Source organism: Poecile atricapillus, chromosome 4, assembly GCF_030490865.1.
Source record: "Poecile atricapillus isolate bPoeAtr1 chromosome 4, bPoeAtr1.hap1, whole genome shotgun sequence".
NCBI lineage: Eukaryota > Metazoa > Chordata > Aves > Passeriformes > Paridae > Poecile > Poecile atricapillus.
This window is the reverse complement of record NC_081252.1, coordinates 49,550,445-49,567,290: the sequence shown is the minus strand read 5'-3', so window position 1 is coordinate 49,567,290 and position 16,846 is coordinate 49,550,445. Positions and strand designations below refer to the sequence as shown.

General features: G+C 40.8%; 1 protein-coding gene across 1 annotated transcript in view; it reads left to right on the top strand.

Annotated features, from left to right (window-relative positions):
• The window catches only part of PDGFRA (platelet derived growth factor receptor alpha), a 34,721-nt gene extending 21,737 nt beyond the window's left edge, over nt 1–12,984 (top strand). The window contains exons 14-23 of the mRNA XM_058838637.1: nt 608–718; nt 1,464–1,617; nt 2,758–2,924; nt 4,072–4,187; nt 4,741–4,863; nt 5,433–5,544; nt 7,328–7,427; nt 7,548–7,653; nt 8,357–8,592; nt 9,675–12,984. Coding sequence (XP_058694620.1) covers nt 608–718; nt 1,464–1,617; nt 2,758–2,924; nt 4,072–4,187; nt 4,741–4,863; nt 5,433–5,544; nt 7,328–7,427; nt 7,548–7,653; nt 8,357–8,592; nt 9,675–9,822 — 1,373 coding nt within the window. The 3' untranslated portion in view covers nt 9,823–12,984. The remainder of the gene's footprint in view (nt 1–607; nt 719–1,463; nt 1,618–2,757; nt 2,925–4,071; nt 4,188–4,740; nt 4,864–5,432; nt 5,545–7,327; nt 7,428–7,547; nt 7,654–8,356; nt 8,593–9,674) is intronic.
• Nucleotides 12,985–16,846: the final 3,862 nt, after the last annotated feature.

The window sequence follows — 16,846 nt, the reverse complement described above, 5'->3', positions numbered from 1 at the left end:
ATTGCTTGTTATAAATTAATTAATCATATCTAAAGTTGAAAATGAATGGTGAAATGATGGGATTTTAAAATTATATGTTAGATTGCTTTATAGTATTTCAAGCCTGAAGGTACCCAGGCATTTGAGAACATCCAAAGTTTAGGTTTAGCTGAACAGCTACAATAACTCAACAAATATTGGGAAAGATCAAGCACTGTGAACAAATGAGTGCTATACAAAAAGGGAAATAGGCAGGTCTTTTACAAGCATCTTAAGTTCACTGAAGATTTCCTGGTTCATGAGAACTGAGAATCAGATGCAGTGATTCTGTAGGAACCATGGGGAGCTTGCTTGTGTTGAGTGAGCAGCTTGTAGAGTGCTTCTGTGTCACGTGAGCAACCCACTACACCCCGGGAGAGGGACAAACAGACTGGGTCAGCTACTGAGCCACATCAAGTGAGTCCCTCACTAATCATTTGTGGCTCCTCTCCAAGTCTTAAGAAAGACACATATCAAGTAAAGGACACAGAGGCAGCAATGCTACAATGAGACAAGCAAGGAGAAATTTGTTGTTAGTATGAAAAAGGTGACTTACTCCCACTGAGTGGCTAATGTGTTTTTTCTACAGCTACAGCTAGATCCAGTGAAAAACAGGCACTCATGTCTGAATTGAAGATAATGACACATCTTGGCCCCCACCTGAATATTGTGAATCTGCTTGGAGCTTGTACAAAATCAGGTGGGTTTTGCTGACAAAATAAAGGCTTGCTGTAGGGTCATCATTCAATATTTAACAAGCACATTGATGCCTAAATATTTTTAGCTTTTCATGCAATCTTCATGTATTTGTAGCTTTTTAGACTGTGAAATGCTTACGTATAACTTCTAGTATTTTTCCAGCTTTCTTTCCCACAGTGAACAAATCCTTATTGATGTGTTCTTTAAATTTTATCTAGTCTTGCCTGTTAGCTTACTAAGGACCTTTTATTTTGCACCATGTAATCATAGACACCATAAGGTAGGGTAGGAGATCAGGGGGAGAACTCCAATGGGGCAGAATCCAGGCTGGAGGTTACCTAACCAGCTAGTCCTCTAACTGGACAATATTGGCTAGATATTCTAATTGCCAAATTTTATATAACTGTCCAAATTTAATTTGGAGCATGTTTTTGGTTTTGGTTTTTTTGCCATATTGTGTACCTGAAGGCTTTTATATTATCATTCTAATGTTCCTTGGAAAAGTTTGTGTTCTATTTCCAGGCATCAACACAGGTTTCAAGTAAAGGATTTACCAACAAATATAAACAAATATAAGTTTTTCAGAAAAGTTCTTGATATTTGGTAATAGCTGCAATCATAATTTAGTAGGTAGAAATATAGTAAGTCACAGCTCCATTTTCTACTACTTTTGGAGTCTTTTTGTATTTGTTTCTGTTTTTCAAAAACCCCACACATCAATGCATAATTTTGCTTTATTTTAACAGGTCCTATTTACATCATTACTGAATACTGTTTTTATGGGGATTTGGTGAACTACCTGCATAAGAATAGGGACAATTTCCTGAACCGACACCCAGAAAAGCCTAAAAAAGATTTGGATATCTTTGGGATGAACCCCGCTGATGAAAGCACAAGAAGGTGGGGAAAAAAAATGAAAAAATTAAATACATGACCTTAAGGACTTAAGTCATTATTAACCCTTATTGAATTTACTCTCATTTATTGGTTTAAACTCCCCCCCTAATTTTTCTTGTTAGACTTTTGTCAGGTTTAGGTCTGGGAAAGACCAGATAGTTTTTATTCAATCTCCCTGACATGTGTCCTAGATTTCTGTTTCCTGCATGTAGACACACCTGCAGTCTGAGAACCCCTGTGGTTTCTCCATAGATATCCTGATGTCCTAAAGATTTTGAATAATAAATCACAGCCCAGTGTTTCTTTCTTTTTTTTTTTTAAACAAACAAACAAACAAACATCCTTTCAGCTCTACATGCCAGAAACTTTTAAAAGTAAAGTGCATCTACCTGTTTTCTTGTTTCTATGCTTGGGGAATTTCCACTGTCTAAAACTCCTTCCCTTCAACTCTGTGGCAGAGCTTGCTCTCCAAGTTCAAGTCCTCTCCTTAATCTACCCATGGCTTAGCCAGTCTCAATAGTGTCCTAATGGTTAATGTTCATCCCAGAACTTTTTCCAGATGGTGGTTGAGGAAGTTTGTCATCCTACATTCAACAATGTAATGCCATAAAATGAGCCAGGATTTAAATAGTGAACAGAGGTTCATTAAAAAAATCACTCAGACAAACAGATCAACTGACTGGGCTGCTGAGTAAAGCCAGTACTATTCATCTGGGCATGGGTTTGTTCAGCAGGACTGGGTTTGTTCAGCAGGACTAGGTTTGATGCAAACTGTCTGGGTGAATAAATTACATCTATCATTTGGAATACCTTAAGCTAAAAGCCCTAGGTAGAAATGCTTGACTTCAGTGGGACTTTGGGAAATAAGGCATGGTTACATACCTGACTGATGGCAAAAGGCTAAGATCAAAGCGCTTGTGTTTGAGTACAGTAATACACAGTAACATGTATTAATAAATGATGATTATGTTCTATATATGATATATGGTAATGATCTTTATATATGTATATATTGCCTAGGAAAAAGCCAGCTGTTGAATTTCACATCAATACAATGGTACACCTTAAGTCAATGGTTAGATATGCACATGCTGTGACAGGGGAGTCACTAGCTAATACACTTGTATTTTTTTCCAATTTCAGTTATGTGATACTATCATTTGAAAACACTGGAGAATACATGGACATGAAACAAGCTGATACCACTCAGTATGTGCCAATGCTGGAAAGGAAGGAGGGCTCTAAATACTCTGATATTCAGAGATCTGTGTATGATCGGCCTGCTTCATATAAGAAGAAATCCATGTCAGGTAATGTAGAACTGTCCCTTCTGCATGTATCATTAATACAAATGACTCTTGTGTAAACATGTATGTTATTTTTGTCTTCTAAATGTACACAAACTGTTTAGCTCTGTTCAGCAAGAGTGTGAGCATAAGCTGTAAGCTAAAAGCTTGTGGTTTTGTTCTTCCATTCTGCTCTGGGGGTAGGAGTGCATGTTGCTAGAGCAGAAGGGGTCCAGTTGTGTATTTGTTTCTGTGCTGGAACACTGTGTGCTTGTGTTCTGCAGTGGGGCTGTAGGCAGTGATTTTATCAGTCTTGTAGTCTGAAGGATTTTGAGCAATAGCAATAACCAAAAATAATAGTAGTTTGTATTGTACATTTTCCACTTACATTTTGCATTAACTGACACTTAGCAAATGCAGAACACTCCCAAATACTTTCCTGGATTATGTAATGAAGATAATGAATGCATCCTATTCCCTTTCCCTGTTCTCAGAAACCAAATATGCTTTTGTTTAAAAACAGACACCATCACTTCTGCCCGCAGGCCTCAGAAACTGAACCATATCCAGTCCCAGATTTACATGGCAGACTTATGTACTCATGCTCCAGGACAGTCAGAGAAAATGAATCACTGAATTTTGACTGGTTTTTTTCTGGCATTTTTTCATAAAAGAAATAAGAACTGTTGCCACAGAATTACTGACCCTTTTTGCTGGTATTGGATTAGTCCCAGTGAATACTTCCTGGGAACAACAGTGTTCAGCAAAAGTAAACTGATAAGAATGTACATGCATGCACAAAACCCTAATGAAGGCATCACCTCTAAACCAATATTTTTGTACCACACACTGAGTAAACAGCCTGTGTGACAGTCCAGTAATACCCAGTAACACTCCTTTTTCATTTTACTTTTTCCCTACTCTTCCCAGGGGAAAAAATTACAGACAGAAGAAAACCCAAACACATTATTTAATACTGCCTGTTTTTAAAAATGCAGTGCGTGTCAGTGACTGATGCAAACATTAGAAGTGGTAATAGTTGCTATGAAAAGACTGTTTTGGTCATGGTACTCTGCTAAAATTATCACCTCAGAATCATGATAGGTAGGGGAAGATGGATGCTTCTTTCACACTCCCCAGCAAACCCACATTTTTCTTCTTTTTTCAAAAGAATCAGAAGTCAAAAACCTTCTTTCAGATGACAGTTCAGAGGGCCTCAGCCTACTGGATTTGCTGAGCTTCACCTACCAGGTTGCACGGGGAATGGAATTCTTGGCTTCTAAAAATGTAAGTAAATTAAAAAATAAGCAAAACTGAATAAGGTGTATAAATGTCTTCTGCAGCTATGGTTTTAAATTTTGATTTTGAGCATGTGACACAATATAGTATTCTTTTTGGAGATATAGTCAGCTTTCTCACTTACCTGGAAATAGAGATCACCATGATGGGAAAAAATCAAAGCAGCAGTCACTTGTCTTCCCTGCTGCATTCTGTGACATTCCTAGAGTCAGGCTGCCAGAGATGGTGGAGGATCAAAATAGGGTCTCAGTGAAGGGTCCATGCAGTCACAAGCCAGCATGGTCAGAAGAACAGGCATATCATTAATACATGATGGGTAGAATGGGAAAGGGTGACCTCACTTTTGCCTCCTCCCCCCTCAAATGCATCCATGTGAGAACTGGCTGGTCCTCAGGTGTGATGCATCTCTGCCCCTGTTAGCAGGTGTTTGTTCAGTAGAAGGTCTTGTTAGGACTGTACCTAGAAAGTCAACCCTTTTGTAAAGGCAGAGGCCCGCTTGCAAAAAACATGTCCTTGAACAACTTCATTTTTCTCCATACAGTGTGTGCACCGTGACTTGGCTGCTCGTAATGTCCTCCTGGCTCAAGGAAAAATTGTGAAGATCTGTGACTTTGGGCTGGCTAGAGACATCATGCATGATTCCAACTATGTCTCCAAGGGCAGTGTATGTACTTAATCTCTGAAGCTCTGCTTTAACTGAAATGAAAATTGTCAGTTTTAAATGCTATTTCATGTTCTTGCCATTCAAGATGGTTGCAGTAATTGACCATTGGGATGAATGTTCCTCAGAGCAATTTATCTTCAGTTTATTAATTCCTGTATCTTTTCTAACTCTGTTTTAAAGCCAAAAGGTACACATTTAGTACTTCACAGTCTGACATTTTTAACTGGCAGGTTTTGTGACTGGATAAACTATTGACAAACTGTCAGACAGTGACATAGCAGACCTAGTTCAGCAGTGCCAGATTTTGCATCATACCTTAATCTGCTACCTGGTCATTTGATAGTAATGAAATGAATATGGTTTGACTAGTTTTTGTGGGGAGCAACAAGTAGCATTGCTTATAATCCTGGTACCTTTGTATTAAATTGAATTAAAATAAACACTAGCAAGGTTATCATAACTTTTCTTATAGAGAAATGTTATTCCTGGCTATCAAACAACAATTGCAATGGAAAGCATTTACTTAATGACTAATCGGTGTGCTTGGGCTTTCTTTCTTTTTATTACAGACTTTTCTCCCAGTAAAATGGATGGCACCTGAAAGTATTTTTGACAACCTGTACACAACACTAAGTGATGTCTGGTCTTATGGTATTCTGCTGTGGGAAATATTTTCTCTTGGTATGTACTGTTAATATTTTCTTTTGTGTGGTGATTAATTTTTTTTCAATTCAAACTGTTCTACATGAAGTATTTAAAATTCTGCATATAAAAATACATGTGTGACTGAATGCTGTTAGCTGTATGGGATTTTAGATTCCAGTGTTAGGTGCAAAGTGAAATGTCCATATTCTCCCAAAGTTCTTTTGGTTTTAGTACAGATTTTTTTGTTTGCTTGGGCATTTTGGTTTTGGGGTTTTTGCTTGTTTTTGCAATATACTTTTATTTTTCTGTAAATCTAAAAGAACCGTGTGAAAATCTTTTGTGGAAAGGTATTGGTGTGCCACAACAGGATTGATTTTCTGTCTAATATGAGAAAGAACATATTTCACCCTTGCAGTGGGGTGCCTGGGGCTGCAGCCCAGCTCAGCAGCTGCTTTGGAACAGTCTCTTCATACACATTTCAAAAGAGCCTGTCTTAGTCCCATTAGAGAATGAAAATAAATGTCAATCTTCTGGGACACTGATTTCTCATTTCCAGGTCACCACTGTTCACACAGTTGGTTTATGGCAGCGTAAAGTGGTTATGACAATATATAGCAGTTATAGACAATGTACAGTTCCCAGCTGGGAACAGCCTGGCTCTCTCCTCAGCCTCATTAATTAGCCTCCTGGACGGGTGGATGGCCTGCTTCAATGGGCATGCATTGCCCAGATTTACTGCCAGCAGAATTACTCATGCCTGTGTGCTATCTACTGCTGCCCCACGGCAACCCCAAGCCTAACGTTATTTGCCAGAATAAGTTGTCACATAACTGCTTCTCAGAAAACAACAGTTGCACCACTATTTATGGTATCGATTCCTGAAAACTCTGGGCATCACAGGATCCTGTAAATAGCCATTCCTCTGTATCCCTGGGAGGCATTGGAGAGCTCAGGAACTGAACCGCTACACTTCACTGCTCTGTGTGTAAAGAAAGCTCAGTTTTAGGTGAAAATCCTGCTTTTGAAAGGGCAGAAGTTTCTGAAGTAACATTATAGTATGTCTCCTCCATCTGAGAAAATTGTTCCTTTTTGGAAAGCAAACCATATCCTCAGCAGTATGTGTTAAGAAGGTCAATTTTAACATCTTTCTAACATTCTGACTTCAGCTTGAATTACCCTTTTACACATCAGCAGCAACTGAGACTGAGTGCAGTGATGTCGTTGTGTTGCAGCCCCAAATTATCAATTAACTGTGTCAGATTGGGCCAAGTCCAGACTTCTTGAGAACCCATGCATGTGACATGTTAGCTATTGTCTAAAGCCAGCTGCCCAGCTGGGATGAGTGGGGTATGGAGGGGACTTACCAAGGCTTTGGCCTTGCAGGCAGGATGAGGTGTGTTACTCAGACCACGTCACTCTCAGCTGTCCTACAGGTGCCAAAGGCAATAATGCACACAGAGCAAGTATCCAGGCTAAGTCCTCACAGAAAGGCAGTGGCAGGGCAGAGCCGTGACCTCAGCCATGCCAAATGCAGGCTGATGACCTGATCCAGGTATCATCCAATCTCTGTCCCCTATACATTCTATAAACACCATAAACATACTTTTTCCTAACTAGTGTCGACTTCAATCTTTCCTAGCCAGTGTTTTACATCAGGGTTTTATGTCATCAAGACAATAGCTCTGATGTGGAATGCTGGCTAGAAAAGGATCATTCATAGTGTTAACATGTCATGACATGAACAAGGAAGACAGTATTTAGGAACTCTGCATGGATGGTCAAGCACAGAGTAGTACTTTTGCTTCTCTTTTATCTGCAGGTGGCACACCATATCCTGGCATGATGGTCGATTCTACTTTCTACAATAAGATCAAGAGTGGATACCGAATGGCCAAACCCGATCACGCTACCAATGAAGTGTATGTGTGCATTTGGCTTTTCCCTCCTGCCCAGTCTCCAGAGAACTTTTGCTTTAGTTTCTGTTTGATCAGTTATGCTCCTCTACCACCTGGATAAACTGGTTTCCTTCTTATCTGCAGGTATGAGATTATGGTGAAATGCTGGAACAGTGAACCAGAGAAAAGACCGTCTTTCTACCATTTGAGTGAAATTGTGGAGAGCCTGCTGCCTGGAGAGTATAAAAAGGTTTGCATTTTGTAATTTTGTCTGTGTTTTCTGTATACTGCTTCAGGGGGTATTATCAGCATTGTTCCAGCCATGAGAGCCATGAGCACTGAACTGGCACATTCTAACCTATGTGAATTATGTGATTAGCACGGGGACACTGCATGTTCAGTTTCTTCATTTGAGCTTGCTGAGAGAAGCAGTTCTGCAGTATTAACTGGGAAGCAGGACTCTTTATGTCTAATTAAATCCTAACAACTCAATTTTTCTACTGGAGAACTAGTTCTATATATTTTCATGGGATTTTGTAGGTTGTGAAATATTTCTATAAAAGGGACTTCTTGGCCCATGTGTATAATCTCCCTGTCTCCTTCTTTGGACCCTGACACCTGCAAGTTTTCCCCTCACACTTCCTATATCTCTGGACAAGTTGTGCCTGCCCCATCATTCAGTGTTTCATTTTTCCCACCTAACTTAGCTCCTTTCTCCCTACCCTTCTTTCACATCTATTTGCCTGCTTTGTGCTGCCACAAAGTTTTGCTCTTGCATCATCTAAAACTTATGTGCCACTTTTCCTTTCAAAGCAATTCTGGACTTCTCTATCCCATGTTGCTGGCTCATAGGGCAGAGTATTTGCTAGGCTAAAGAATCACGGCTGCCCATCTGAAGAAAGGCAGCCTTAGTAAATAGCATCTAATGAAGGGGTTAAAATGAATATTTTCAGAGCTATGAGAAGATTCATCTGGACTTCCTGAAAAGTGACCACCCAGCTGTCACACGCATGAGAGGGGACTGTGACAATGCTTACATTGGTGTAACTTACAAGAACGAAGACAAGCTAAAGGACAGGGAGAGTGGATTTGATGAGCAGAGGCTGAGTGCTGACAGTGGGTACATCATTCCCCTGCCTGACATTGACCCTGTTTCTGAAGATGAGCTTGGCAAAAGAAACAGACACAGGTAGGTGCAGTTTACAGATCCCTTAGCCCATAGTCCCTATTTGGGGTCATGTTTGGCAATGTCCATTTACACTTTTCAGCACCATACTCCGCAAATGGTTTCCTTAGCTCTGTTGAAACTACTTACTGGGGGAGTTGCATACAAATATGGTAGTATGACTGGCCACAGTGTTTTCAATAGAAAAAAAATAATTTTGCATTTTTGTGGTTGCCAGGGTTAGATCACTGCTGGTAGGGTGCTTCTGTGTGTTTTTGGGGCTCCTTTAATAGCTTGGTCAAGTCACAGTGGTTGTCTGGTGGATCTGTGGGCATATTTGGCAACATCTTGTCTCCTTGGAGCTTCATATGAGATCTCAAATGATTGATTTGTTTGTATGACAAAATTCCAAAATCTGTGAGAAGTTGTTTGACCTGAGCCCAAAAACAGTTGTTGATAATATCTTCTATGATAAAATTTTCTGTAAAAGCAGGGTGTCCAGAACTTCTTACTTCTCTCTTGTCAATTTTCATGACCAATGGCACTACAACACAGCACTGCCTGACCCTAACTGTGAATGGTGCAGATTTAAGTCATCCCTTAATTAATAGTATATAGATTCAGCAACCTAGAAATGTTTCTTTTTTTATTTTTTATTTTTTTTACATTTTTTTGGTGATTTATTCAAGTAAGGAAAGAAAGGAGTCCTTAAAAGTACTATCAAAATTAAGACATATTATCTCTCTCTGTTATCTTACTGTCTGTTATTGCTATCTTATTTTCATCTGACCTCCCTAGATTTACATAAGTGACCTATTGTCACAGTAGTGTCATGAAGCTATTTCTCCAACAAGTGTCTGGCTGAGAGTGCTTGGAGGAACATGAGAAGAGCATGCATGCTCCTTTGAATTCCAAGGTGGTTCACTACTTCTGATATACAAGATATATCATGTCCTAAGAAACTGGTGGTCACAGTCACCTAAGATTGCACAGAAATTGGATGAGAAAGCATCTGGGGTGGTAGCATTCAGTTCTGCTAGAGACTGGAGTATTTACCCAGCCATAGTCACCACATACTTTATGTCTGAGATATTTGTCTCTTCCAGTTCGCAGACATCTGAAGAAAGTGCCATTGAAACTGGTTCCAGTAGCTCTACCTTCATCAAGAGAGAGGATGAGACCATTGAGGACATTGACATGATGGACGACATTGGGATCGACTCCTCAGACCTGGTGGAGGACAGCTTCCTGTAACCCCACCGACACCTGCCAGCTCTGCACACAGGGAAGCTTCCCATGTTGCCTACAGACTTCTGCTCCACAGAGAAAACCACTTTAATGTAACGTCAAGGATGTGAAGAGGAGGTGAATTTGTAGAAAGGAATTCCCAGAAATGGGCAGAGGAGTCAGCCTGATAATAAATGAAAGAGACATGTTGAAGATGGATTTTTTTAGTGTTGCTTCTTGCAGTACTTCAGTAGCATCTCAGTGTTGCTTGCCATTCCAACTGGTAGGAGGATGAAGGGAAAGGCCACAAACTGACCAGTTTTGTGTTTCAAGGGCATTCATATGACTTTGATGGATCAATTTTCCACTGCAGCAATACTTCACCATTGTAATTATGTAAATAACTGTCTACTCAAGGATCTTTTGAGGTGCACATTGAACATATGCCATGGATTTTAGAAGAGGTCATCCATGAATTTTGTGTACTCCTCCCTCAATCTCAATGTCAGCTGCTGTTGAACTATCATGTGAATTGAAGAACATGCAAAAACCACTTTTGGACCATAAAGGTCTAAAACCACAAGGGACTGACTGGTACTATAAAGCACGTTACTTTCTACCATTAATGCAAGTAAAGGGGAATAATAACGATAATAATAATGATAATTAAAAGTCAGTCTATAAATAGGTGTTAGAAACCTAGTAAGTCTTTATTAACTATAGAAGGTAGCTATTTTCAAGATAATACTACTACTGTTTTCAGTAACACTAAATGTATATTTTACAATCCATTGTCCTTCAGTAAAAGCACAGTATTGAAACACTTTTTTAAGTGCAGAGGAGAAATTTCCAGCCCAAAACATTTTTTTTTTTTTTTTTTTTGGATCTACACAGAATGGTAATAGTAACATGGAGAAAAAATTTAAAATTGTTTTCTTTCATGAGCTGAGTAGTTTTCTAATCAGATATACTAGAAGCAATTACTTTTTTTCTGATTGAGGTTTTAAAAATTTAAATTAAAAAAAAAACAAAACAAAAATCAACACCAGCAATATCCCATTATTAGTTTTTCATGGGTACTCAAAAGAAATCTTATCCTGAGGTTAGCTGTGAAGAATTGATTTGATATTTGAACTGTTCAAGGAATAAAGACATTTCTCCCACCCTTCAACGTGAGTTCAAATAAGCAGAAATAAATATGCAGAAAATATTCTTGTCTTAGTTTTCAAGTTTAAACAGGAGCAGAATTCTCTACTATCTTTGCAGACTAACTACAAAAGGTAAATGCTTCTATGAATGTTTTTTGGAAGAAGGTGCATGAAAATGAACCTGCTCTCAGCCTGCAATTGTTTTTTGACACTTATATGAACAAAGTATTATAATTACTGTTATCACTGTACAATGTGTTATTGAGATATGATGCTTCAGAAGACTTACACGTGAAAAAAAGTTCATCACTGCCAAGGGCCCCATCCTTTCAGGTACTCAACTTTCAAACTTTGCCTTAATTCAGTGCAATGAGCACCTAGCAGGATATGCCCAGCCTCTGTTACGACATAACCAATGCAAATGCGGTGCAAACTCATTCCTGTGTTACAGTATTTTCCTAGGAAGTGTGAAAGAGTGACTGACAGAACATGCTGCCATGTTAAACTACAGTTCACCTTCAAATGGCCCTACAAAAAGCTTCGTAAGTCCCCTTGACTTCACTTGTGGACAGATCAAATAAAAGCAAATGCAATATTGGCAATGTTACAGTGTGGGATGCTGCACAGGCAAATAATTTTGGGTCTGGGTTTCAAGCTGTCACCTGGCTGAGGCCATGCACAAGATCACAGCAGATGTGAAAACAGGACCTGAAGCAAGCCCCTGCATTTTCAACCGCGATGGAAGCTGACAATCAGAAGGAATGGTGAATGATGGTGCATTCTCTGCTTCTTGCATTCGACAGACCAAGAACAAGTATCTTCCTGGGACCATGCTTTTGCCAAACACGTCACTGAGCTCTGTATGGGGACAACTGTGAAACATAGACTCTTGATATAGCCAGGACAGATGAGATGGTGTGAAATCTCCCTCCAGTTATGAACTACGAATTGAGGAAACACAAATTATCTATGGATATCCCAGATATCTGAATGGCCACTTGAGATGACATGTGCCTTAATTTGCACGTGTAGTCTTTACAACTACACATTCAAATTAGGCAAGTAATTTCACCTGCATTTTTGCACATGGCCTAGTGTTCTTCAGGGTTTGAAAATCAGCCCCAGCATGTTTTATTATATCAGTTACTGGAATCTAAGGACATTTTTATGCAGATTTGCCTTCCCCTCACCAGCCTCATTCTGTATGTCACAGTGCATCTCAGGCTAGACTCAAACAGTGAACCAGAGCTGGCTCACCTTCTGGTACACAGTAGTGTTAATTCTCCATCTTGTCATGAGTACTGTGCAGATCAGTTGCATCCGTGGCAGGGGTCTAGCCAAACCCAGCTCACTGCAGGCTTGTCATCAGACAAGCTGGCCTGGAAACTGGAATGAGAAGGAGAGGAAGAGACAGGATTTACTAGACAGGGAGAAGTGTGAGAGGATGAATTGTTTAGTTTCACAATATTATCAGTATTACAGACTTTTTTCTTTTTATGGCTTACTTTTTGAGAAGCCACTGGAAGAGATATTCCCAAACCTTTTGCTACAGTAATTGTATAACGACAATCAGTGTTATCCTACGAAATGCAGCTTTTGATTTGGAATGGCCAACCAATTCCTTACAGCGTGGTCTGCAACTTGTACAAAATGGTCCTATAACATGATGAAGGACGTGAGATATGATGATGTTATACATCAATATGTATATAAGTATTTTTATATAGACTTCTAGAATACTGCCAAAACATTTATGACAGCTATATCACTGCCTTTGTTTATATTTTTTTTACTGTGATATATTCCACAGGCACGTTAACTGTTGCACTTTGAATGTCCAAAAGCTATATTTTAGAATAATAAAAAAGGAAGTGTTTCCAAAATGATGGCTGTTGTGAAATGTTTGAAGAAGGGCAAACTGGCCTGAGCGACGGTAGGCACAAAATGTATTTCAAAAATGCCCCTGTTGATATTTTGTCTTTGAAAAAAATCTTGTAAATTAAGATCTCTATATTTCAATAAATGATATATAATTTAAAGATATGTGAGGGGTCTATACTCACTTATTAAAAGGTGGTTGTAAAGAATCAGTCTTGCTCAGGGGCTTTTCCCCTCAAGAAAGAGCTCTTATTACTGCTCTCATCAGGCAGTAATGACAATCATGCATCCAAGCCCTTCCAGTGGGCATAGTGAGGAAGTGCTGGCAGCAAATGACCGAGTGACATCTGTGGGGAGTCACATTATCTCCCAAAACACAGCAGGTAAGGTGCTCCAGCACTGGGTGGGTGAGTGGGTGGGCACTGGGCTCCCTGCACAAGATGAAACCGTTGACCTTGGCACCATGTGTGTGCTGGGGCATTGCTGCCTGCTGGTCTGCACACACCCGGGAAAGGCCCCTGGCAACAGGGGAACAAGAACTTGTGCTCAACTCACCTCCTTTGTGAATCAAACCAGATTATTACTATGGTTCTGGGCTCCCACAGTGATCAGTTTTACACAGTGTATGTAACTGAATGGGAATTTGAGGAGATTTGCAAGATTTCAACCTGAAATCAGAGTTAAACTTGACAGCTGCACTTCCTGCACAAAAGCAGGCAAGGCTGGCTGTGGGAATGCCCTGTGAATGGGTAGGTTAGCAACTTTCTGTCCTTGGGGTGGTCACTGTTCTTGCTGGGAACTTGCTGGGAGATGAATTCTCCGTCTACACATCTCCCCCTCCTCATTCAAATGGGGTGCAGCATCCTGGGCCCTTTAGATAAGAGTTACAGTAGGTTGTCTCTCCTTTGTGTGTCCTTGCTGAAAGGAGTCTTTATCCCTTAACACTGCACAGACACACACCACTTCCTGTCACCACAGGGGGACAGGAAAGAGTTCTGGAAGTGCTTGTGTCCCTACATCCTGCTCAGCTGTGCACCTGCTCTTGTGGAAGCCCAGCAGCTGGGTGAGACACAAGGACTGATGGACTCGTTATTTCTGCTGTATGGGGTAAAGGGTGGGGGTACCCAAATCTCTCTGTAAGAGCCTGGGTACAGAGCATTCTCCCAAGCACAGGGCATGACTGTGTATGCCTGTGAGCACATCTGTCCATGCTGGGGAACACGGACAGTGAGTTTCTCACCTTCTTGCTGAAGTACACCCATTTTGGGCAAAATTCTAGCCTCTTGCTCCACCAGACTGGGGTTCCACACATCATCTTGCTCCCTGTCTCAAGGCCTCAGCAAATATTTGGCTGGAAAAGTGCTGAGGGCATGCACTGGCACACGGCAGAGGCAGTCTGCCCAGGAAACAGGAGCTGTGAGAGAGCAGCACTGTGCCAGGAGCAGAGAAGGGCAGGCTTCTGGCAAGGAGGATAGGAAGACCAACCCCAGTTAATTTCCATCCAAACAACTGGAGGATGGAATAACTAAGAATTAGAACCACCTCTAAAAATTCCAGCATTTCCTTTCATTTGTTAATAATAACTTTACCAAAATAGTGACCCAAATTTTTCTTTTCCAAGTTGGCCACAAGATGGAAGCAACAGACAAAAATATGTGAAACTGTTTTTTTCCTCATCCTTCCTCTGTTTTTGCTTGCAGAGCAACACAGATGTACTGCCACTGCAGAGGCAGAGCAGCTGGAGCTCTTAAAACAATAGGAAGAACACACAGTGTCCATCAGCTCCAGCTGTTTTGTTTGGAAGAACTTTGAACCTATTATGATAACCATAGGTTTTTTACAGGATGAGACTGGCAACCACCTTGCTATCCCTGATAGGGCTGAAGGGCACTCTGCTTTTTGCCTCAAAAAACTATCACTTGTGGAGAGAGAGGGAGGAATTTAAAATAAAATATGATTTAAAATGTGGCAAGAAGTGAGACATTAGATATCCTGATATCACCTGATACAATGTCTGTTTCTCTGCATTAATTCTTTTGTCGCTTTAGTGTTGTGCTGGTGCTAGATGGGGAGCTAAAAGCACTGCTGAGCTGAGGGCCAGGTTCATGTACCTTCTTGAGACTCAAAAAGAGTTGGGACCAGCCTAATGTATGTACCAAGACTCCCAAAATGTAACCTCCAGGGGGCACAGGGGTTGGAGGTAAGCTCGAGTTTGCAAGCTCTTCCCTGCAGCAATCTGATGTATCAGACTTTGCTGTACCCACCCTGCCATTAGCTCTGCTGCTCTCTGCCAGCAGGACCATTGCCTGCTTCATCATTTCTCCATAAAAGTGATACAAGCTTTGTGAGAAGGGGGATATAACTTATTAGACCACCTGATAAATCTAAAAAAAATGAGAAGAAACTCACATCAGGTACTCAAGCCCTTGACATAGGGCTTGGGTAGCTAAAACCTGGGTTGTGTTTTCCAGCTCTACTAATTGGCCTCATAAAAGCCGTCTTTCGCATATTACTTCTGTGTGGCTGAGACAACAGCCCTTGTGTTGCCAGCAGAAGCATGTGCCAGCTGATATCCAAGTCTAAGAAAAGCCTATTTAAAGGCAGCTCTAAGCTTTGAAATTGCAGCCACCTTGTCTAAGGTAAGCCAAGCATGTGTGGGTTCCAAGCTCTGCAAAAAAGTGGCTCCCGCCAGCAAGCATATATAGGTGTAATTGTATTTATTCCAAGTGTATTTGTGATCTCATTGATTGAGTGCTTTTAAAGGCAGAGTTCTACTTTTTTCACAATCTATTTGACATGCAAACTGATGGGTGCTTTGGTAGGTAAAAATGCTGCTATACTGATGTGGGAACAATGTCAATGCTCTAAAGCTAATCTTCAATTATACAGAAAATAGAGTCTACTCTAGTCATTTAAACTGGCATGCTGTATGATACAAACCAGAGGGTTTTCCCAAATTAATTCCCATTTGAACCAGAGCCTGCCATCTAGAAAAAAAAAAAAAAAAAAAAGCAGGCTTTTCTCATCTCTGTGAATCCTTGTGTAAATATCAGGTTTTGCAGCTGCTTACATATGAGACAAGTGTTATTAGTTCAACACTCTGGGCATGCACCAAACCAAGACTTATATTTTCACACTGTTTGCTCAGAGGAGCTCAGAAACCCCATCATTTCTAGTCTGATGGGCTGGATGAGCAGGGAAGTGGGATTTCATGAGCATATTTTAATTGTTTTTAGTGTAGTTTCTGGTGTTTGCCTGTGGCAGTTCTGGTCATGTGTGTGCAACACTCTGATGCTCTGCATATGAAGCTCCTCTGGCTAAAAGTTAGTGAAGGTGGACTGGCCTGAAGGAGAAAAGATGCCTGTAGGGGAAAAAAAAATACCATAATACTTCTATTCAGTAAAAACATGCAGATGAATTTAGTTAAATGTGTTTTCTCATGCTATCACAAAGACCTTTCTTTTCTTCTTTGAGTTGTATCTCCCTGTTGGCTGGCTCAGAGAGATTGCTCTGTGAAGAGCAGGAGGGGCACCACTGCCAGCCCCTCCTGGGCTGGATCAGAGCTGCTTGCACATGTATGGAAAAGCAGGAATGTATAGAGGACCCTCCATAGCATTTCCAACCACAGTGCAATGTAGCAACACGGAAGCTTTGACACTGCCTTTGGTTGCAAGTGCAGGGGAATGCCCATGCTTCTCTTACAGCTGTGGGCTGGTCAGGAGATGCTCTCTCTTGTCTGCAAGGCTTGGCACAAGTAGTGAGACAATGCTGGGGCATGACACAGTCTGGTTTTTTTGCTGTCCTGACAAGACTGCACCATTTGATCAAAGGTGCATTTGACTTGGCTCTTCTCTCCTGTGCCTATCTTTTTCAGCTTCCTCCCAGAGGTGGGCTGGGAGCTTTGCTGCATCTCTGTCCCACTTCAAACTTGGGCAACACCAGCTGCTGCCAAGGGCCAGAATCGAAGGGGCCCAGTGCCACTTCAAGCTGCTCTTGAGAGCTGGCATATCTCATGCATTTCCATG